We start from the raw sequence: 23360 nt of genomic DNA on the forward strand, positions 1-23360 counted from the left end.
TTTTTGCCTAAGCACAGGACTTCAATGCCATTTCCAAAATATCTTATGGTAACATGTCTCACCTGATTTTGTCAGGGATATGGTTTTTCCAATATTCCAGCCTCTCTTGAATTTGACACAGTGCCAGAAGGGTGGGGTTCATCAGAGTCCTATGTTACTATTTCTACTTACCTTTTTTATTTTCAAGTTCTTTATTTGCTAGAGCACCATTCTATCACATTCTCATGCTATAATCTCATTTTGGAGAAACACAGACCCCAAACATGCTGTTAAATATCAAGCAGCTGTTTAAGTCCAATTTAAATACAGCAATAACATCAAGTCCCATGGGAGTGCTCAGGGCACTTATTTAGGTAAAAGTGTGAACTGAGGATCACCACAACTTTGATCATCTCTCCACTCTCTATTAGAGGGATAAAACAGTGTATGCCCTATGAGCAGGCAGGCAGCAGAGGAAAATCAAATTGCCTCAGAGAATCATGCAGAGCCATTGCCTTTCTTTTGTAAATTTACATTTGATGATACAGGGATATATTTCTATGTCAAAAGGAAAGGTTTTCTGGGTTTGATACAGTGTGAAAACCCTTTCTGAAATTTGGAGTTAAATAAGACAACTGTGATTCTCTAACTATTAGAACTGTTATAAAATTTGGATATGGACAGAGGAATTAGTATTGCCTCTTTAAAGTTCTAGATATTTGACTAAAAAGATAGAATGAAATTGTGACAGTAGCCTGAGGGACAGAAGGGTATTTTTTTAAATTGAGAATACACAATCTTAATGTAGTGTAAACTACAGAACTGCAGAACCTATTAAATCTCTTAGTATGCTATTTTACTTTAGTATTTTGGTTTTTACAATTTTTTTAAAATAAGAATGCAACCTTTTTGAAGGAGATTTAAAAAGCTAAGTCTTCTTGTTCTAAGTAAAGGCACACTGCAGATCACAGCAAAATCCTTTTTAACATTGATTAACTTTAGTATGTTTTAAGTGTGGCTGCAGTTGTATATGCAGGCTAAAAGCAGAAAGCTGTACTATTTGAAAAATGCAAAATGTAAGATTGCTGGATAAATATGTTTTAATAGAAATGTGATTAACATTCTTCATGAAAAGTTAGAAACAAGACCATAATCTGATGTAAGATGTCTTCTAACTTGTTTTAACCAAATAAAAAATATGTTGTCTTCTCTAAATAATAAAAAAACTACAACAGTTTACATTCTCCAATTTCTGAAACTCATAAAAATTACATAAATTATTGTCACAATTATGCCATCATCCATATATCAAGTGCCACGCTAGCCATTTGAACTAAGACATCTGATCTTATTGTGCTTAAAACAATAACCCAATGAATGAAATGGCATCCTGGAGGACAATCTAATGGAAAGTTCTTGCTCCTTAAACTACTAAATACAAGAAAACAGTGATTTTGGGGATCTTGTGGCAAAGGGCCATTGAAAACAACAATTCTTTAAGTTTCAAGCAAAGTAGTTTCCCTGTGTGATGTGTTGACTCTGGCCAGACAGCAGGTGCCAACCAAAGCCACTGCATCACTCCCCTCTCAGCTGGATGGAAGAAAGGAAATATAACAAAAGGCTCATGGGTTGAGGTAAGAACAGGCAGTAATCACTCACAATTCCTCTCATGGGTAAACAGACTTGACTGAAGTAAGTTAGTTTAGTTTACTACAAATCAAATTGGCTTAGAATAATGAAAAATACAAACTAAATCTTAAAAACATCTTTTCCAACCCCTGCCTTCTTCTTGAGCTTAACTTTACTCACAATTTTCTCCACCTCCTCCACCCAGTGGTGCAGGGGGATGGGAAATGGGGGTTTGCAGTCAGTTCATCACATATTGTCTCTGCTGCTCCATCCTTCTCAGAGGACTCCTCACACTTCTCTGCTCCAGCAAGCGGCCCTTCCTATGGGAGACAGTCTTCCAGAAACTTCTCTAATGTGAGTTCTTCCTCTGGGCTCCATGAACTGCTCCAGTGTAGGTTCCTTCCATGGGGTGCAGTCCTTCAGAACCAACTTCAGCTCAAGCATGAACACCACCACAAGGTCCCAAGAAAGGTCCCAAGACCTGTCAGAAAACCTGCTCCAGCATGGGCCCTTCCCTGGGGCCACGGGTTCTGCCAGGAGTCTGCTCCAGCATGGGCTTTCCACAGGGTCACAGACTACTTTGGGCATCCACCTGTTCCATGGTGACATCAAGTACTGGGTCTCTAGGAATGACTTAAAACTATTCCCAACAGATTAATTATTATAGAGGAACAAAGATTTGATCAATCTACGGAGCTAGTACAACTCAACAAGCCTGACACAAAATTTAAACAAAACTCTGGAGCTTGGAATATCTCACATTTTCCAGGCACTGCAGTTAAAATAAATCAGACAATCCTGTATTGAAAAAGTCACTCTGTGTCTGTCTTCCACATATTTTCCCCAATCAAAGTTTTTGGGTTAATTAGGATAGGGCTTCATGACTAGTTTAACTAACCTATACACTTCTGCATGAACTGCAGTCCCATTTCCCTCTACCAGGGAGACACTACCATTTCCTTCCTCAGGCCAGTCTTTTCTTAGTTTTCTTGTTCTGACTGGATCAACTTTCCCAATCCAGCAGCAGTGTCTTAAAAATCACAGTGCTCCCTCTCCACAAAGGGATAGTGAGAATGCAGTTTATAGCACAAAGCAAGACTAGGCATTGAAACAACTTTCCCAGGGCCATACAGTCTCCATGGTTTGAGGTTAAGACCAGACCACATGAACACCTAAGCACCGTGCTATGACCTTGCTTGGAGAAAGTCACTGGCTTAGAAGACATCCTAAGATCCCTTTCACCTGAATTATCTTAGGATGCTAAGCTTAATAAACACAGTTTTGGTTTATGCCAAGCCTTGCTGTAGTAACTTTAAATAATTCTTTAACATAGCACATACTAGAAGATAAAGTTGTTTTCAAATGTCAATGAAAGTATTTGAGTACAGAGTGGAACATATGAGAGGATTCATGTTCTCAAAAGCATACACCAACACACAAAAGATGCCCAAATATATTTATTTAACTCTTAAAAAGTATGTTACGCTTTAGAAAAAAAAGACAGCCTAAGAAATCTTAATACAGATTAAAGTATATCAAATCCTGCATATACCTAGTTCTGATGTTTACCCAAACATCAGCACCATCAAACCCAGCAAGGTAAGACTTCTGAAGTCAACAGCAATGAGGTACCAGGACAGAAAAAACCCTTAAAATAAAGAGGAGCTTCAAAGCCTTTGAGCCAATCAGAGCCAGAGTTCCAGAACACATTCAAGAACTATGAAATATCTCTAATCCTTTTGAACTTCATTTGCTGCCAAAAATACATGAGTGTTATAACAAAGAAACATAAGTATCTCAGTATACAGTTACAAACTGGTAAGCCAGTTCATTAGTTCAAAGCAGTCAAAAGAGTTCTAAAACTGACAAAGACAGAGCTTGGGGCAGAAAGGTTGACAGACTAGCATGAACCAATTAAGCTATTTCCCTCAAGACCTCTCTCCTTGCTCATGATATTCAGAACCATCTCTAGACAGAAGAAAAAGTTCATCATCGCAGGACAGTAAGATACTTACTTTTTGTACTCTTGGTAAAGTTTTCAGTGTTAGTGCATGAAAGTTACTAGATGCTTATTTCTGGATGTGCATAGGGGTGAGGTTACCATAACTATGTGCCAGCAGTACAACTGTATTCAGTAATGTGTTTCATATGTAAAGTATTAGCTTAAAATGTTCAGCCTTAAATTGCTGGAGATGCATTTTTATTAGTATTTCTATATCAATGTCTTTCCCTTGTTAAACACAATAACAACCATCTTGCTTTTACTTAGTGGGAAAAGCCATCTACTCCACTCAATCTTAGTGATTACACTAGGAAAGATACCTCCCATCTGTCATTGGCCCCTTGAAGATTTCTGGGATGTCTTGATCCAGGAGTACTAGCAGAGACAGATCCTCATGGTGGGGATAATAAATAGGGACACTTGTGCTGGTGAGAAGGCTCAAGTGGGACATAAATGGTGACAAAAGAAAAGTTGACTTAAAGGTGCAAGAGTCTAGTCACCTAAAAGTGAGTCCTATTTGGAATGTAGCATATGTCCTAGAAGCAAACTAGACACTGAATGTTGTCTTTGTTCCTTTTAGGAGTGTAAACACTACCTTATGTTCTCAAGTAAGACGACACTAATCAGACTTAGATGCAGACACTCAAGCAAGTGGAATGATAACTCACAAGATACTCAGTTTCATGCTAAATGAGAATATGTAAACACCCAAACGAGTCACCAATTCAGATAGTACCAGACACCCCATATGGATTGTCACAACGCAGCACCATAGCAGCATTTTGATTTAAAGCAAAGTCCTGCTGCTCATTCCATCACATCTACTGAACGGTGGTAGCATTAGCAGCACTGTGATTTACTCTCTGCTTTCAATGGGTCTAGGTCCAGTTTTGGTTTCCCCACATCATTCTCTTCATTAGGAAAGGTTTTGTAATTGGCAAGGATGTTTTCCACCAAGAATCGAGCAGCTTCGTCTATGTTGATGTTGTCCTAAAAATGTTGAAAGCAAGGAAGTTAGTGATCTTTTTGAAACAGTCACGCATTCCTATTAACAGTCACACTTTCCTAAAGCTATCCAAAAAGAAAATTCTTCAGTCTTATCAGAAAAACACAACAGTTTAGATGCAAGAAGTCATTGCTCACACTTCTTTTTCTGAAAAAGTTAACAGAAAGGTTGGACACAAAATTATTCATTGGTATTACAAGCTGAAATCTGATTCTAATCTAGTAGGCATTCAGGAGAATGAGTGCCACCTCTGTTTGGAAGACTGACAAATGCCTAAGTGCATTTTTTCATCAGGAAACATCCTAGACATCATCTGCAGTATTGTCCTACCTTTTGGAGCCTTTTTCTGTTTCTGATGGAATTTGGATGCACTTAAGTAAGAGGATCTTTTATATGATCCTCAAAATCACAACTATTTCCAAGTGCCTCATCCAGCTACTCTGCATATTCTTGTGCATACTTTGAAAAGTCCCTTCCCATACACCCTAAAGAAGGTACGTGTGCAGGATACTTAGAGATGTATTTTGCCAGAATATCCCATTTTCTGAGGGTCCAAGCTGAGTCTCTGGACACAGATTTGACCTGGCTGGGCCTCTGATAGCACAGGGCTGCCATGTTTGGAATCGCTCATCTTTGCTTCCAAAGCAAATACCAGCCCAGTATATTACTGATGACTGAAGATCCAATTATCGGTTCCAACAGAAAGGCAAAAGCAGATTAATAGGGTATCCAAGTGGGCAGGACTTAAAACCATAAACTACTTTGGTGTGCTTAGAAAATGAGACAGTTGTACTATATGTTTGCTATTTCAACTACAGCTCTTCAGAGTTCTAAACAAATCAATACCTAAAATAAAACTTATTGCCTGGATTTTTCTCTACAAGAGATTTGGACGGATTTTTCTCTACAACAATTTTTTTTCTACAACGAGAACCTTGTTTTACATTTTCCCATCTTAAATGCTACCTAAAATGCAAGTTGTCACTAGAATTTCACATCAGATTTTTTTTACCATGTTACTGGCATTTACTTTTAAGCCACAATGCAGTCTATACATAACAGTATTACAGGCAGGTAAGGGTTCAGGCAAAACTTTTACGAAAGCAGAATCTTGGCATTCTTTTTGAGCATAAAGAGCCTTAAAAATAGAGTTTTTAGTAACAGATGGGTGCGTTTGGAAATATCTTTTCAAATGCATACAAATTGTTAGCTAATTTAACTAATTCCTTTAACTGTGTATCCTTCTCTTAAAGTAAACAAAGAACAACTTGTTACTTTGTTTCATATAGTCTTAGAGACGCTTTGCTTTTTAAAAGTTATCCGAAGATCATTGTGTAACACTTCAGCAGCAGCTGAAGGAAATAGGCAAGACAAGGGAAAGTGGACCTTGAGGCCTATCTTACTTCATAAAGGATTTATCAGCCAGACCAGTAATCTGGTCTGTCAGCTACACTGTCCTCATCTAGAGGAGTCCTTCATTTTAAGAACCAGTTAGGCTTTAAGGAAATATTGTGTTTCACTTCCAACTAAGCTGCTGCCAGTTTAATTTGTGCATTGACAATATGTCTGTAGACATAACTGTACAACACATGAAATTACTCAAAGTTAACTAAACAAAGCAGCTGTCTTTCTCAACTTAATTTACTACACAGAACAATTTTTCTCTAGTTCAGTCTTGACATTGCCTGATAAAATAGAAAAGTTCTTTAGCAACACTGTGGGTAGGTAGTAATGAGTAAGCAAATAGTTTCTTCACTTCAAATCCTGCTGTTTCCTACACAAAACAGTGACAACAGAAAATGCAATTTAAAAGCCTGCACCTAAAGATGACCTGTATGTTTTGGGGAGCTTGATCAGCATTTAGTAGTATTAACATCTAAAGAATGATCCTCATGCATGCAAGATTAAAAAAAAACATATCAAACTGTGATAATCAAGGTTTCCAGAGAGTTTCAAGATGCTCTGAATTTTAGTTAATTTTTAATCTAAATCATATATGCCTCATCCTCTTCAGGAATGAAGGTAGCCTGCACATCACTTCAAATTTTGCTGGATTTGACTACCACTTCTTATACATGATAACTTTATTTCCTACATGATTATATTCATCCTTCTTATGCTCATATTCAAGAGACTAAAAGTATTTTTCTATTAAGTTCACCTTGGCAGATGTTTCAAACCATCCAACAAAGCCACCTTCTCTGCAGAACTGGTCCATTTGAGAGGGATTCTGGCTGCCATCTTTCTTCTGGTCACACTTGTTTGCAAGGAGAACAGCAGGGATGGGGCTGCCATTGGGAAGTAGTACTTTACTGTCCAAATCATGCTTCCATTTTGAAACAGCCTCAAAAGTGGATCCTCTTGTGACATCAAAGACCACAAAAGCACCAACTGCTTCTTTGTAGTATACTCTGGTCATATTTCCAAAGCGCTCCTGGCCTGAAAGAGAGGACAGTCACAGAGTAGATTTATATTGAAGCATGAACTGTATTCAGTGTAAACAGATTAGTGTAAATACCAGCTTAATCCATAGAAGTTTGGCATTTGGGTCTAGTCACCTGGGGCACAAAACATTGCCTCCTATCTCACCTAAGTTCATTGTAACAGACTTACTATAACATGAGAAGTCAGATGCTTAAAGTAGTTTGCAGTCCCAACTACAACTTGGAATTTTGCTTTAAAAAACCCCTCAACTTCTATACCTATATAGTCAACTTATTTGTTGAGTAGAGTTCTTTGAGAAGTAATGCCTAAAAACACTACCAACACAGCCATACACAAATAATTATTTCATCAAATAATATTAAGGCTCGTATCTCAATCTAGTTGCTTCAGCTAAAGACTTAAACTCAACCTTTTGCTGAATGGTGAGAAACAAGGGGTTTTGCAAGCTTCAAGGCTAACAGCCTTCAAAGCATCTTCTGAAGAAGTCACCTATATTACAGACTTTTCTTTAGGGATAAGTTAAAAAGAAGCTGCTAGCTTAACAGTTCTGGCTAAATCTGTTAAATTTGACTTCATTTTTTCAAGTCTAAGATTTACTCTGGATTAATTTTCAACTATAGAAGTCCTACAGCAATCCCAGGATTTAAAACAAGAACAGTTAAAGTACAATTATTCACAACAAAAATCCAGGAAAAAAATCAATTGTCCATAAGCAGAGAAAAATCAAAAAAGGCCTTTTCTCATTAAGCACAACTACTTCAGCAAGAATACTTGAAATATAGAATTAGTGTGCCAGTTCACTTTTTCTTCTGTTTGAAAGGTCAGACTATCATGGTATGTTTACATTTGAGTGTGTCTAGCAGTATCAAGTCCTAGCACATTGTTTGGAAAGTCTGGGCTACTAAAATAACTTTCTGCTTTGTTTGGAAGTCTCCACTGGGAAAAGCAGTCCCTGAACTCTATGATTTAGTTTTACAGTGTATCATCACTTGAGCTTTTATCTTTTCATGCATATGAGGTATAAAAAGAGATAAAGGAAGAGCTGTATTTGGAAACCTAGTTGTCCTCTCTTTATAAACATTCAAGTCCACCTTTAATTAGCAAGGACAAACAGATAGAAGGAGAACTGGGTGTGTTATCACCTTCTCAGAAAGAGACCAAAATTCAATAAATGAAGTTGACAAGAGATGCTGTTCATCAGTGTTCTTTTCCAGCTCATTTGCCTCATTTTAATGCCAATAATTCAGAGTATAATTAGCTCATTCCCCACAGACAGTTTGAGAAAAGGTTGCCTAAGCAGCTACTAGAATGGCCTGAAAACAGCAGCAGCTCCAAAGAACTATAAAGAAGCTGACTTTATTTCTGTCTGTTCACTTTAAACTATGATGCTGCAGAAAACAGCATCACTACCCAGCATATTTTCAGAATGAAGATTAGACATTATTTGTTTCCACTACATCTTGTGTAAGAACAAGCAGGATCCAAGAAGAAAGCTTTTATCTCCATACTCAAAACAAGTTTTAAAGCAGCATTTATGTCATGGACTTTAAGATCATGCAACAAGCCAGGCACCAAGCCTGCATCTCTGTGACTATGCTTCTGGAAAAGCCACACTGCTAATACAATTCTCCTAAACAGAGTACACAAGTAATTCACATTGTCTCCCTAGGCTGGACTTTCATGCCCAAAAGAGGTTTTTAGAATAGCCTTACTATAAACCATACCACTGACCACTGTTTCCACTAATCAAGTACCGTTGGGGAAGAGTTAGATCAGAAGGCTTTTACTACTTCTGCACGTCAGTGATGTCACATTTAAAGAAACTTTACCCTTAGAATGTAGGGATTTTGAGTTTGGTACTTTTGGGTTTTTTTAATGAAGTTCCACACAGTCAAATTTACTTATGTTAAGCCAGTCACTGCATAGGGCACCACACGAGTTTTGAGAAGCTCCTTCTCAACTTCCTCCTTTGTTGAGCTGTTAGTTTCACCACCAATTCCTGCCACATGGGAACACCTTGGACTATGCTGAAGCACTGACTCCAGTACCCAATGCAGGGAGACATCCCTTCACACCAAAGGACAGCCCCACAAAACAAACAGTGTAATCTCAAGGTCTACAATGCCCTGTACCAACCCCAGTCTTCTACAGAAAGATTTCTTCAATTCAGCCCTGAAATGGTCTAGAATTGAACACCACTTGCTGTTATTTACATGAGACTGAACATGAATCTGAAGCAGCAAGAGAAACGGTCCCATTAGTCCTCACTATTCAGTGGCTGGAGAGCTGGGAGGCTTCCAGGCTTTCCTTAAGGCTGTTTTTCCAAACACTTGATGAACATTTACATAAGAAAAATCAAGTTGTACTGATTAGTTGCAGGAAGGGTTGCTAGATTGTTACCAGAAGGAATAGACAGAGCATGATCACTACATATGAAAACTAAGTTATTTAGGAATTGCAGAAAAGGTCATTGGGCAGTAACCATTTCTCAGATAGCTGTGCATGCTGTACATAAATAAGGCTGCAATCACTGAGCACAGTGAAGGATGTTATCATTGACCCTTACTGCCTATTGCTCTTCCATCCAAAACAGCTGTAAAGACAAAAATAGGTGACAAGGTGGCCATACGAGCCTCCTATAGCAATAACCATTCCTGAAACATGCACAACAGCACACTTAAGGTTTACAAAGTGGTGAAATTAGTACAGTGTTACATATAGTTTCCAAAGAAACAAAGTTACAAAGCATAGCTCAGAGCCAAACCTGAGGAGTCAGCCAAAGTTAGCCTTGTACAGCGGCTGCTCAGTGTAAGAAGAGAGAAGTCCTGCTAGGAATGGAAGTCAGCATATTGCTTGGTATTCTACAGCAGCCACAGTATAAACCATGGGCTTTGGCTGTCCACAACAATCATTGAACTCTTATTTCCAGCAACTCTTATCTCTCTTGTAGTATGAGTTTTAGATTTAGAAAAACATCAATACATATTCTTCCACAGTTTTAATTTGGGTGAAAGTAGAAGCCTATTAGCAAATATTCCTAATATAAAGCTTTAATCTAGTAAGTAAAAATAGAAGCTTTCATGCTATGTCTTACCATTAAACACACACAAGCTCAACAGCATTGGATTCTTAGAGATTAAAGCCTTTTAATATATAATAAATTATATAACATATTAATAAATATGCCAAATACTACCCAATATGAGGGCTTCCCTTTTCTAGAGTAACCCAAACCAGGTTATTATAGAGCTGTTTTCACCTCTAGAATTCACATCTACTAACAATAAACCTGACCTGAATACTACCTTGCAACTGCTCTTTCATCTTGTCTGGAGCCTAATGAAGATGGATATACTATATTTCATGCAAAGACAGAAACAACAAAACATGGCCTGCCCAGAAGGTAAGAGTTTTGTTTGGTAAAAGGTATACAACATGAGGCAGGAAAATAATTCAGTTCAAACTGATTGGACTTTCTTTACAGTCATGTAATTACTGCTGACCCTCTGGTCTAGGATGCAGAGCATTCTAGACAGCCTTTTGAAAATTTAGCGGTAATTTCAGGCAGAGCTTTTGCAAACACTTTTCTGCTTGCAAAAAAACCCCAAACCACTAATCCTCCAGATTCTCAAAGTTGAACATAATTCTCTTTGTTCTTAAAACTAAATGTCTCAACTTCTGCAATGCAGCATTCAGAGATTTGCCATGCCCCTTCCTCTATCCAGCAAGATATTTGCTATAGTCATTTCTCCACATGTGACAATAGTGTTGAGCAGTACAGAAAGTAGATCATACTCCCAAAGAAGAAAAAGGCTAAAACTGATCAGACTAAACTGTATAATCTTAGAAAGAAGAGAGCAGGAAGATAACTAATTGCTTAGTACATCAATATAGAAAGGACATCACAAGATTGACCATTCTGATAGGTCCAGTGACTAGGCATAAATCTGATGCCACTAAAGTATAGCTCTTTAGTAGGTCAGGTGCAAATGAGAAGCTAAAATACAGGACAGTCACAGGGATAAGAGGTTTAATTTGGGAGTATGGAAGTGACTTCATGTAATGGAAAGTTCTGCATTCTCTAACCACAGTTTTCATATCGAAATGACTCAGCACCTATTGTCATCATATTTTCCAGTAATTGCAACAACCTTAAGTGAAATATTTGCACAATGACATGCATCAGGAACTAATCCACTTCCCTCCAGCAGCACCACAGGAATAAAGCTCAGTTTAAAACTGCATTAGAACTTGGGAGCTATTCTTACTCCCCAGTTTATGTTGTAATGGGGGTGGAATCTAAGTTAAAAACTATGTGAAGGAAATTATGGGCTGTAATTTAAGATTTAACATTAGAAGCTTTATATTTGTCCTTTACTGCAAAAGGTAAGTTATCATTGTAACCTTGAAGTACATTTAAAAGAGTTTCTAGAGCAGTCTTTCCCAGTGTAAGGGAGAAACACTAGTGTCCTGTTTATTACAGCAGTGTGACTTACCATTGTAGCAGTTCTTGTGAATATTTAGCAAAAAAGATACCCTAGACTCCTATTATTTCACTTATAATTTCAACTTGTAACTCCTCCTACATGATGGGAATTGGGGCTAGAAAAAGCAATTTAAATGTACAAATGACTGCTGGATGTGCACAATAATGAGTTTGTCAAGCTTCCTCCCCCCAGACTACTTATTATATTAATGAGTTAATAGGCAGTTTATATCAACTAATACATGAAAGATTTTTTTTTTCCAGGAACACCTGAGTGACAATTCCATATTTACAGATCCAATTCTCAGTAAAGTTACTGTCATCCAGTGTGATAGATTTAAACTAAATCCCCTTCCAAAGTGGCTGGGAACATAGTTCAATCCTCTAATTGAGTTAGAACTACTGTCACTTTCAAAACTCACCTAAGCCCTTCAAGAGCCACAGGCATGAAAAGACCACACTTTGGATGCCAGCTGGATTTGAATACAGCAAATATCCAGAATTGCCCTGAGGAACAACCTCCCAGTTCTTCAGATATCTAATGCACATTTTAGCATTATCAGGGCCAGGTGTGAGTTGACTGAAGTTCCTTTTTAGAGAGATGCATAAACATGTTACTGGCAAGTTACCACTGCTGACAGCTATCCCCCATCTCCCCAAACCACCACATCTTTTCCCAGAACTGCCTTACCTAATTAGACTGGCTCTGTTATTCTGCAAGAAGTAGGTTAACCAAACCACTATCAATATTACACCCCACATTCAAGTGCATCTACCTGCTTTTTCTCACAGATAGCAGCCATAGTTTGAGAGTAGATAGACTCCAAGACTTATTACCAGATGGCTCCCCACTCCTCAATCTTATCCTTTAAGCTATAAGTGTAAAGTTGCCACAAATTAAAACACAGAGGTGTTCAACTATGCATTTATTTAATGACAGACAAATTTGCAGATGACATCAAGCTGAATGGTGCAGCTGACAGAAGGGTGGAATGCCATCCAGAAGGACCTGGACAAACTTGAGAAATGGGCCTATGGGAATCTCATGAGGTTTAACAAGACCAAGTGCAAGGTGCTGCAACTGGGTCGGGGTCCCAACACAGGCAGGGGAATGAACAGACTGAGAGCAGCTGAGCCAACAAGGACTTATAGGTGCTGGTAGGTGAGAGGCTGGACATGAGCCAGCAATGTGCACTTGCAGCCCAGAAAAATCACTTGTATCCTGGGCTACATCCAAAGCAGTGTGGCTAGCAAGGCAAGGGAGGTTGATTCTGCCCCTCTGTTCTGCCTTTGTGAGATCCCCAACTGGAGTGTGGTATCCAGCTCTGGGATCCCCAGTGTAAGGACATGGACCTGTTGGAATGAGTCCAGAGGCAGGCCATGAAGATTATCAGAGGGCTGGAGCACCTCTCCTATGAAGACAGGCTGAGAAAGCTGGGATTGTTCAGCCTGAAGAAAAAGCTTGAGGATGACCTGAGGCCTTCCAGTACCTAAAGGGAGCCCTACAAGAAAGACAGAGAGGGGATCTTTACAAGAGCATGTACTGACAGGACAAGGGGAAATGTTTTTAAATTAAGAGTAGGTTTAGATAAGACATTAGGAAGAAATTCTTGACTGTCATGGTAGTGAGGCACCAGACAGAACCGGTTGCCCAGGGAATACCCCAGCCCTGTGGATACCCCATCCCCAGAAATGTTTAAAGGCCAGGTTGGGTGGGGCCCTGAGCAACCTATGGTCATGGCAGCAGAGTTAGAACTGGATGATCTTTAAGGTTCCTTACAGCCCAAGCCATTCTGTGATTCTATGACATTAGCAGCTCTAGCAGATGTTAGAAACCTGTCAGTGTTAAGGATCATCCAGCTTGACTTTTATTTTCCACTGCTGTGAAAACATGGTATTTGTGGTTCTGTAAACACAGACAGGCTAGGAAGTGAGAATTACTAGAATGTAATATCTTCCTGTATGGGACAAGTACTAGAAACAGCCTCACTGCCTGCAGTACTTGGAGTATCTAATAGACAAAAGGAGCCTCAGACAATTACAACTGCTAGTGCCCCTTCTTAATAAGGGTGGTAGGGGTAAGTTAACTGACCACTGGATGGACCTCTTCCCAACACTAACCCTTCTCCAAATGCTTCAGAACAGTCTTCAGGGCAAAAGCCAGTTAATCCCTGTTCAACTGACTCACACTTTATCATAAGATACAACCTTTGATCCCCTGATTATGTCTATATTAGAAAGCTGCAGGGTGCAGTTGAAGCAGTTCTGTTGAACAATGCAGTGTCAGAGGCATGACACTGACAATATACTGTACAAACACAGTATATGAGAGACTCTGTAGTCATTGAAGAGTTACTGATATCAGCCGAAGTGCAGCAGCCTTTTGATTATTTAGATCATATCACAGTATTTCCACATGTTCACAGAAGTCACTATTTCTTTCTGAAATGTTAGGAAGCAGTTTTCTTTAAAGTTCCATTTCTCAACACAGCCAGTTTCTAAACTAACAATTTGTTAAGTACATGAAACTTCAAAATCAATGACTGGTCCTTCCATTCACTGCTTGCTGTCATTATACTTTAACACAGGACAGTCCTGTACGCTACCCATGAAACAGCAAGAGCACAGCGATGGCAAGTGCTGGAAGCTAGACACTAGATTTCCACCAGGACCTATGATTGTTTCTACCAACCTAACAGAAAAGGCATGCCATTCTCTCCCACAAAGACAAAGTTTTCCCTCAAATAATTGCACACCCCTCACTGGGAATTTTACAGCAAGACTGAAACTTTCATTGCTGCCTGTAGTCTTGGGCTAATCTAATTACTTAATAGTCCAAACTGACTTCAGCAGCTTACCATTCTGTCATTAAAAAGTTGAGAGGCAACACCCTGCACTTAAGAGTTCAATGGATTTTGTCCAACACCATGTGTATTTTATGCAACGATATGATAGTCATGTTTGTATAAGAATCCACCTTTTTTTTTGCATCTTTGCTAAACAGCAAATGAGAGACAAAGTCCCTGTTTAAGCACTAGATTTCAATCCCCAGAAAACCAGTATAATCAAGCTAAACAACTTCTAACTAGCTGTCAAATGCAGCATGTATAGAACAATTCCCCTGCATTAGTATTCAAAGGAGTTGACATAGTCCAATTAGTGCCAGCAACAGCATGAATTGGTACTTCCTACCTTGCTTTAGCAAGACTTACCCAAACAAGTAATCTGCCAGAGTTAAGCTATTTCATGCCTGCCATTCTCTGATCCATATCCTTTGGTGTGCTGCCCTGCAGCCAGAGCTGCACTGTGTACTTCACAGTGATGCTGCATGGCACTACAGCATTTCACAGCACACAGGAGAACAATTCTAAAGTCAGTTTGTCTCCAGAACAACTTTATCACGAGACTGAAAAAATGTTAATCTCTAAAATGGTCAATGTGTCATGGCAAATTGTGTGTGATTGGAATTTTGTATCAAATTGCTGCCACTTTGCTCTACCCAGCGCTCAGCCTGAGAGCATTTAAAGAACAAGTTCCCATAGGCTGTTTGCAGTGACAGTCAGAGACTACCTCTCAACCTATTACTTGAAAAGCTGCTAAAATCCATACAATAAGGAATATTTGTTTTCATTACCTGCTAAGATAGAAGCCTCTGCTACTGTGAGCTTGCCAGCCTTCTCTAGATAGTCAAGACATTTATTTCTAAGCAAGCTCTATAAAGCCCTGAAATCCTTCCTTTTCTCAAAGCACAGTCACACTCCATTTATCCTCTTTTTGTGTTTCCATAGCCAGAAGAGATCTTTGAATATTGAACATTGTACCACAGTAGCTTGAGAAGCATGCTGTGCTTTGTAGTCACTGCTTACTGCTGGTCATGCTAGCTTTAAAATCCACAGGAATTTCACAAGAGGTATTCCTATATTTCCATGCAAAAATATAAACAGACATTCCCTTCCTGCAAATCACTTCTTTCTACCATGGCACACCACACTTCTGAACCTCTGAAGCAAGTATTTGGAGGGAACCATTTACAGCAGACTACAAAAGCAAAGCAATAGTTACCACTGGAATTCATGGAGGGTATGTCTGACAGCTGTGAGACTGAATCCAGTAGTCTCACTCACATTGAGAGGGAAAATCTTATTTTTTACAGCATGCTAATACCTTTTCTGGAACCAGTCAGCTAAGATTATTTTCTTTGCTTTATGTCATAAGTTGAGAATTACCCCTTTATAGCACTTGCCAACTCAAACTGTACTTGTGGATGTGCACTTTGGTAACACCCTGTCCTAATGTGCACCTAAAGGAAACTAAACTGGTAATAGGCAAAGTGGAGATGTAAATAAGGTTAAGCACCAAGACTCTTAAACTGCAACTTCTGAAGATGCAAGGAGAGTTGATAAAGCTTGATTTACATTCATGTGAATGCCATACATTAAGAGAAAAGTGTGTATTCAATATTGTCTGCACCAGTTTGTCTCTGAAGGGCAATGTGCTTGACTTGTCAAACCAGCTTGATTTCTGACTACTTGAGTCAGTATTATATGAAGGGCAGGAATATAATACTTGCCTTCAGAAAAGTGGGTGACCCATGTAAGATGATAATTTCTGCAAAGTATTCCAGTTTTACAAACTAATCCAAAAATTAGTTATGCTGAGCACAATGTTCTATTTTTCCTCCTGTCTACTGTGTTGCACGTAAGAATTCAGGTATTGTTTGCCTTTAAGGTAGATTTCCCCTGTCCATTTGATGTATACCTATTCAGCCTGTATTAGAGTACTAGGAAAGAGTTTTTATTGTGATCTTGTAGGAAGCACAAAACTTCTGAGCAACTGCTGTGTGATGTGTTTGAAAAGAAGGCTGAAGCACCATCTATTCCATAGTGAATAGACACTCAAGCACAAAGTACTTTTCCATTGTTGACAGGAATTAAAAGTACCCATAAGATAAAGACACTGAACTTTATTTTAAGCGAGTAACTAGATTGGGTGGTCTTTTAGGATCACATCTTTAACCCCATTTCTCATAGAACATCTTGAAACACCTTATGAGGAAATTCTAAGCTCATTTCCAAGACAATCAAAGAACATATTCTCAATTCTCCCATTTAACTGAACAGTCCTGCCTTGCATAATCAAAATTACCACCTAGACTATCTTACAACACCAACATCAAGACAGTAGCATTTCCCATATGCTTACGGAATTCAATCAGCACAATGGTTATAGGCTTAATCCGAGATAACATATACCATAGTTTGAGTGGCTACATAACATAGTACGAAGCAAAAGAACCTTTGCCATCATTAATGCTTTGGTACCCCACTGATAAGATGTGGAAATTCCTTCATTAGACCAACAATCATACCTCATACCTTGATAACGTTTCATTAAAAGTGTATTTAAACAGGACTCCCAAAAAAGAAAACATTCAGAAATTTGTTTGTATTCAGAGATGTCTGAAAGTTGGAAAAACACCAAAAGCCCAAGCTAAACACATTCAGAACTTATTTCGATATTTAGCTGTAGAGCTCCAAGCACAGCAAGTCATTCTGAAATGAAAGCTCATAATCCAAATCCAGTTATTCCAGAAAAGTCATAAGAAAGGACACCCACACAAGATTTCCCACAGAGGGGTGGTGGTTTCTAGAAGGAAACAAAGTACCTCTTCAGAGCTGTTTCTTGCCTCTGAGTTCAAAATCTATATGACCAGGGCTTCTACTTCCCATTCCCAAACTTTATCTGCTAGTCTTGCATGTTTCCAGTAAGCACAACCCTTAAGCAAATTTTCTCTCATGAGTTTTATATTTAAACCTGTGTGAGCAGGAAGCAGTCAGAAATTAAGTCTTTCATATCTCCACGAGTCTGCAGACATAATCACCTAGAAGATTCCCCAGCCCTGACTGGGAGCTTTCTGACCTGCCTCAGCTATAAGCATAATTATAGCACTCCTAGTCTCCACCTGAAGGCTGCTCCTGGAATCTCCATCACCATATAAACTAGGAAACAACCTCAGAAAACTTACAAGTTTCTGAAAAAACTCTGAGTTCCAAGTTCTGCATCCATTTCTGATACAATTATTTATGTGCACATCCTTCACTCATTAAGACTATTTATAGTGGTGAGAAAAAAATTCCCACATTTCAGGGAAGGTTATGCCTGGATTGTCTTGCCTTCACCTTATGCTCACTTGTACCAGGCATATAGCTAAGCAATTTTTTCATGGTTTTTTTCTGCAAGAGTTGCCATTTTAATCCCTTCAATATGCATTGTGGCTAAGGACAAGTTGTAACAAGAATATCTTAACTACTTTAGAGACTGCTGCCTCCAAATTCTCCACACTTAGGAGAGACTCCCCTGCCAAGCAACTGAAGCATACATGCCTCTGGCACAGGTAGGGATATGGAACAGCAGAAGTTTTCTGGTTGTTTTCCTATAGACTTTCAGGGATGTATTAACATCATTTAACACTTGCTTTAGACCTTATTAAAAACAATAAAATCAGTCCCTAATTCAAGAAACAAGCTAACACCCCAGTACACAGAAGCAACTTGGAAGCCACATGCCAGCAGCACAAGTGCAGACTAACTGGAATACAGAGCTGCTTGAAACTAGGGTTTAGTTTACTATGGAAGTAAACTATCTAACATACTATAACTAACTGCCTGGATGCCTTTGAAAGTCAACCATAGCCATGGTTTCCTCTCTCCCATTTTTCACGGCTTCCTATAGATAAGCCTCAAAGTTACTTAGAAAGTTAACTTGCTCTTAACACCAACTCACATATCTTAACTCTTCTTCATACAAAAAATGGGTTATTCCAGCTCTTCCTCAACTTAGTATTTAACCAAAATACTTCATCTGATTTCTCCATCCTCTTGGGGACTTGTATATACTTATAACAAGTTACAGTTCAGTTCCTCTCAAGGAGACATGCAAGATTTTAGTATCAGATTTACATGCTACACACTGCTTATCATTCAGCTCTTGAAACCCTTTAGAGTATGTTTACAGTACCAAAGTACAATTGAGTCCTCTTCTGTTTGGCCAACTTCATAGACATACTCTGCCAGTTAAAGCATTACTTCAGTTTTAATAAATATTTATACGAAGAAATTTTAATAAAATCCTGTAAGAAGAATGCTATTACACAAAAGTTAATTCAGAATTCCTCAAAAAAGCTTTAAAATCAAATTTGTCTACCAGTTGCCATTAGTGACATTCTTCATGAGAAGCCAAAGTCAAACCACCATCTATGATCTTTTCCACTCCTGCTCCCCAGAAAACTGCACTTCATACAGGCTGATGTGAGTGACAGTGATAGTCAACATGAGCACAAAAGCAGCGACTAACACAGTTGCTGGTTTTACTAGATCAGCTCAAAAGTTTCTATGATACTGAAAATCCTTTAAGCACTCTTTCAATATCACCTGACAGCTTCATCAATATGCCACACACACTGTGGTCAGTGCAGTGCCCACTAAAACAGCACACCTGTCAAGTAGGAATCTCTACTGTTTTGAAATAGACTACAAAAACACTTCCCTATCATTAAGATTTCTTTGGTTTGCACTTCTTTACCACAATGACTCATTCCTACATCCTATTTATTTTGCCAATCATTTATGCCCTTTGATCAATGCTTTAACACTTTCAAAATTTATCCCAGAAAGATAATTTTCCATTACTTCACGCATCAAAATTTAAAAAAGGCAACAAAACACAAAACAACAAAACCAAAAAAAAAAACCCCAAGAATAATGCCGAAGGGCAGCTAAAGTTCCAGCATGAACACACATAATCTGTTCACATTCTTTCAGAATGCTTCTTTCTTTATGCTGTAATCAAGATGATTTGACAGTGACTGATCAGTCTTACTCTCAAGCTTTTTCATCACCTTTATTTAAGAAGTTACAACCTGTGTCTAAAAACTAAAATAAACTATCTCTGAAATACAAATGTTTAGGCACAACAGTAACCTTTCTCCCTCTTCATTATTTTACATCCCTTCCCCTTGGATGCTGCTGCAAGAATTTGCATTACTTTGTACCTTACAACAAGAGGGCTATTTTCAACAGAAAAAAGAAAAAGCATAAGCAGTGTAACGTGGTCATGCTCTATTTGACAGAATTATCTAATCACAAAAAAAAAAAAGACCCAAAACCAAAACAACGTCAGCTAGTACAAAAAATTGAAATAATCCAGTAACCTACTGCATTGCAATAAACAGCACAACATTCATCACTTTTCCTACAATCAAATCAGAAGCAGCATAGTATCTGCATTATGATCTTTAGCTGATGCATGAACTACAGGGTCAGTTCTTATCATTGATTTAGGTACAAAACTTTCGTTTGCATCACCCAGCTCTTTAAAGAAAGCTTCTTACAATGAGCTGTTACATACAAGCTTTGATCTAGTGAAAATAACATCCCTTTCTATGCTTAAGGGTTAGACTTTAATTCAACAGCCTTTTAAATGTATCAAAATAAATTCAGAATGCCAGCACTATATTGCTTGCAGGGAAGTCACATGTAACATTACTTACCATAAGATTCAGATCTCTTCAAGAGATCTAAAGCCGTTTGTCTGCACACACCAGCAGGCAAAATTATCTACGAGCTGTTGAAAGCCAGAAGACAGCTGGGCTGATGAGTTAAAAAGGAATGACTATCACATGCTCAGACACTGCTACACTTCAATAAAGCACTTTAGAGAATGTTGTCTATGATTATAGAAGCCATCTTCAATCTGGTTCTTGAACTAATAGCTTCAATATAAATCTGTTAACATCCTAACATAGAAATATTCCTGATTGTACACATACACAGCTGCAGAACACACTCCCAGGTTGAGGACTTCAGCAGCTTTAAGACCATCAAATACCCTTAAGAATACTAAAATGCTCTTTATTTTACTAATTAACTCTCAGATGTTAAGGGCCATAGGAGTCCAAATTGTTGCTGTCACACTGGCTCATCACAACCCAATAAAAACCACCAAGATTACTTCTCTTCTTGGTCTTGTTTTTTTTCATTGGGCAAGATCCCCCCAGCCCTTTGGAAGCAGAATACCCTAAACTAGCACATCAGACTAAGAGTTTGGAGTGCAAACTGCAGAACAGTTGTATCTCCCTTTTTAATTTCTGCTAGGGAAATACTAGTCAGGGGTTTCATGTAAAAGTCTTATAAAATAAGAAAAATATTCAAGTGACAGGAAAAATTTTAATTCTTCAACCAATTTACCACAAGCTTCCAGGGATTTATCAGCAGCTCTTCACTTAGTCTTCAGCTAGCAGTGTCAAAAATACTCCAAGGGCAATAATCAAGAATGAAGAATACTGTCTTCTGGATCATGACATTAATGCATGGATGTACTGATCGAACTTCCCAAGCTGTAAATAGGTTCTGTCCAAACTTTGTGACAAGTTAAAGCTAAGTTTCTACCTATCCTGTTGAAACTGATTGCTTTGGCAAAGCACACAGCCTACCCAAGTCTGAGCAATGAAGGGCTGAGAAGTCAAACACAAGGATGGCAGCCTGCCAAACCCCAGGATGCCAACAGCCTCCCCTCTTCAATCTTTGGAACCCCGGGCTTGCTAAATATACCCAGAGGATTGCAGTAGTTTGTACTGATACTGTTAATTGAGTAACAGAAAGTTAAAACTGATCACAAGAGGAACACATCAGAAAAGAAAGCTTGCCAACATCTCACTTGCTCTTCTAAACAGCAATTAGAAAATATTTTCATTTGCCCTGCAGGCCAGCAACAGAAAGATCCATGGTATATTTCAGCATATGGCAGTACAAAGGCTTTTCAGTTTGAGCAATCATCTTTGAAGTGTTTTAGAGCAAAAAGAGGCGCTGAGGTACAGCTGGTCTGTCACAGGGTTACAGCAGCCACATGTCACACTTCCTCATTTTTGAGCTTCCATGATAAGCATAAAGTTCACGGAAACAGTAGCTACCGCCTTTTTTCCCTTGGGTCTTCCAGCAGCGCAAGTTTAAACACTAGGATTTGAAATAAAGTCTGCTTCTTCAGATCCAAGGAGATATTCTGATGGTGATAGACAGGAATGAGGAGAGTTGCAGGGTAACACCTGGGTTGCACACAAAACTAGAGATGCAATACCAAACAAGGTGATTATGGAGCTAAGGGACAGACTTCTTATGAGACCACGGCAAAACAGAGATTGTTCTGTGGCATTTGACACCACACCATAAGCAAAGTTAACCATGGTATGTATACAGTTGGAGTCTTGGAAACAAGAGATGCTGAAGAACAGGTTTGAATCATACATAGGAAAAGAATAATGCATGGTTTGGACAAGTAGACAGGACTTTGCTGCTTCCATGTGCCCATAGTATGCTTCTAATACACAAATGTGAGATTTGAATATAGAACTAAACATAACAGCAGTTCCATTCCCTCACTCAATGCAGCAAGGATGAAAACCACTTTTAAATTAACCAGGTGACTCTCAGCACACAAAGCTTAAGCATTCTTCCTTTGAAGAAAATTTTAGCTGTTTGAGTTACCTTTAACCTGTAAAGCATGGTGCATTAGATGCATTACAGAGCCATAACCCTGAGTTAGTTTCAGCAGGAGCCAAAACCAAGGCCACCACCACCCAGACAAGCAGGTCAGGACGAGCAGTATGAGCAGGAATACTCCCGGAGCCCTGGATCCAGCAGTGAGAGTAAAGCAGCAGTTCGAGGACTGCTGTAAAACCCTGGGCCAAGCCAAGAACCCCAGCAAGTCTGCTAACGGGAAAGGGCAAAGCCTGTAAAAAGTGAAAAACTTCACTCCTACATCAAGTCCTTCCTCTACTCACACCTCAAGGGCAAGAATGAGAGATTGCTTGTAACAGGGGCAAGACAAAAAAAAACAAGAAGAGACATTTCCCAGCCAAAACACTTTGGCTGCTTTTCTCAGCAGAGGCCGTGCGCAGGGCCGCCGACCGCCGGATTCCCAGCGCCGTCCGGGCGCAGCCTGCCCGGAGCAGCCCGCCCGTCCCGTACCTGCGATATCCCAGAGCTGCAGCCGCACCAGGGTCTTGCTGTCCCAGTTGATGACTTTGAGCGCGAAATCCACGCCGATGGTGGCCCGGTAGTGCTGGGAGAAGAGCTGGTGCACGTAGCGCTTGATAATGCTGGTTTTCCCCACTCCCAGCTCCCCGATGACCAGCACCTTGAAGAGGTGCTCCCGGCACTCCGGCACGCCGCTGCCCGCTCCTTCCCCGCCGGCCATCCCTCCCTCCCTCCCTCCCGCGGAGTGGCCGGGCTGCCGGGGCCGCGGCTCTCCCGCTTCTAAACTTTCCCAGGCAGCAACTTTCCTCCAACTTTCCCCAGCCGGCTCCCCGCAGGGCCAGCCCTCGCCGGGCGGGGGAAGGCGAAGCGGGACAGCGGGTGGGAGGGAGCGGGGAACCTCGGCCACCACCTGACTGCAGTCACAGGACGCGGAAACTCCGCGGGCTTATAGCGGCCCGGGGGAGGGGCGGGGAGAGGGGCCGGCCCGCCTCGCCGCTCCGGGACACCGGCTGGGAGGTGGGAACGGGAAAGGGCCGGGGCGGGAGCAAGGAAGGAGTTCCCCCGCAGCTGCTGCGGGCGGGCCGCGCTGGGAGCGGCAGGACAGCGCGGTGCGGCCCTAGAGGGGGCTGAGCTTCAGCAGAGGGCTCGGGTTGGGAAAGTGTCAGCTGTCCGTACCGTTCTTTGGCATCTGCTTCCAGTGGTGGTGGCGGCAGCGAAGTTTTCTCCTGGTGAAGTCTCTGCAAGCAGCCGACTTCTCTCCCCACCGTCCGGCAAAGAGTGTTT

At 39.9% G+C, this 23360-nt stretch overlaps 1 protein-coding gene across 1 annotated transcript; it reads right to left on the reverse strand.

Annotated features, from left to right (window-relative positions):
- Nucleotides 1–3047: 3047 nt before the first annotated feature.
- On the reverse strand, nt 3048–22979 carry RAB32 (RAB32, member RAS oncogene family). Its single transcript, XM_039707550.1, has 3 exons — nt 22569–22979; nt 6778–7055; nt 3048–4600 (listed from the first exon to the last, which is right to left on the reverse strand). The coding sequence occupies exons 1-3, from the start codon at nt 22795–22797 to the stop codon at nt 4451–4453; spliced, it is 657 nt and encodes a 218-aa protein (XP_039563484.1). The 5' UTR covers nt 22798–22979; the 3' UTR covers nt 3048–4450.
- Between the last annotated feature and the right edge of the window lie 381 nt (nt 22980–23360).

Source organism: Passer montanus, unplaced genomic scaffold (genome assembly GCF_014805655.1).
Source record: "Passer montanus isolate IOZ18808 unplaced genomic scaffold, ASM1480565v1 scaffold2, whole genome shotgun sequence".
In the NCBI taxonomy this organism is placed as follows: Eukaryota; Metazoa; Chordata; class Aves; order Passeriformes; family Passeridae; genus Passer; species Passer montanus.

Excerpts from the sequence above, each read along its gene's own strand:
- RAB32 (XM_039707550.1), bottom strand. The coding sequence starts at position 22,797 with ATGGCCGGCGGGGAAGGAGCGGGCAGCGGCGTGCCGGAGTGCCGGGAG. Across the intron at positions 7,056-22,568 it reads GCAGCTCTGGGATATCGCAG|GCCAGGAGCGCTTTGGAAAT; the intron begins GTACGGGACGGG and ends CCTCTCTTTCAG. Across the intron at positions 4,601-6,777 it reads GGTTTGAAACATCTGCCAAG|GACAACATCAACATAGACGA; the intron begins GTGAACTTAATA and ends CAACATTTTTAG.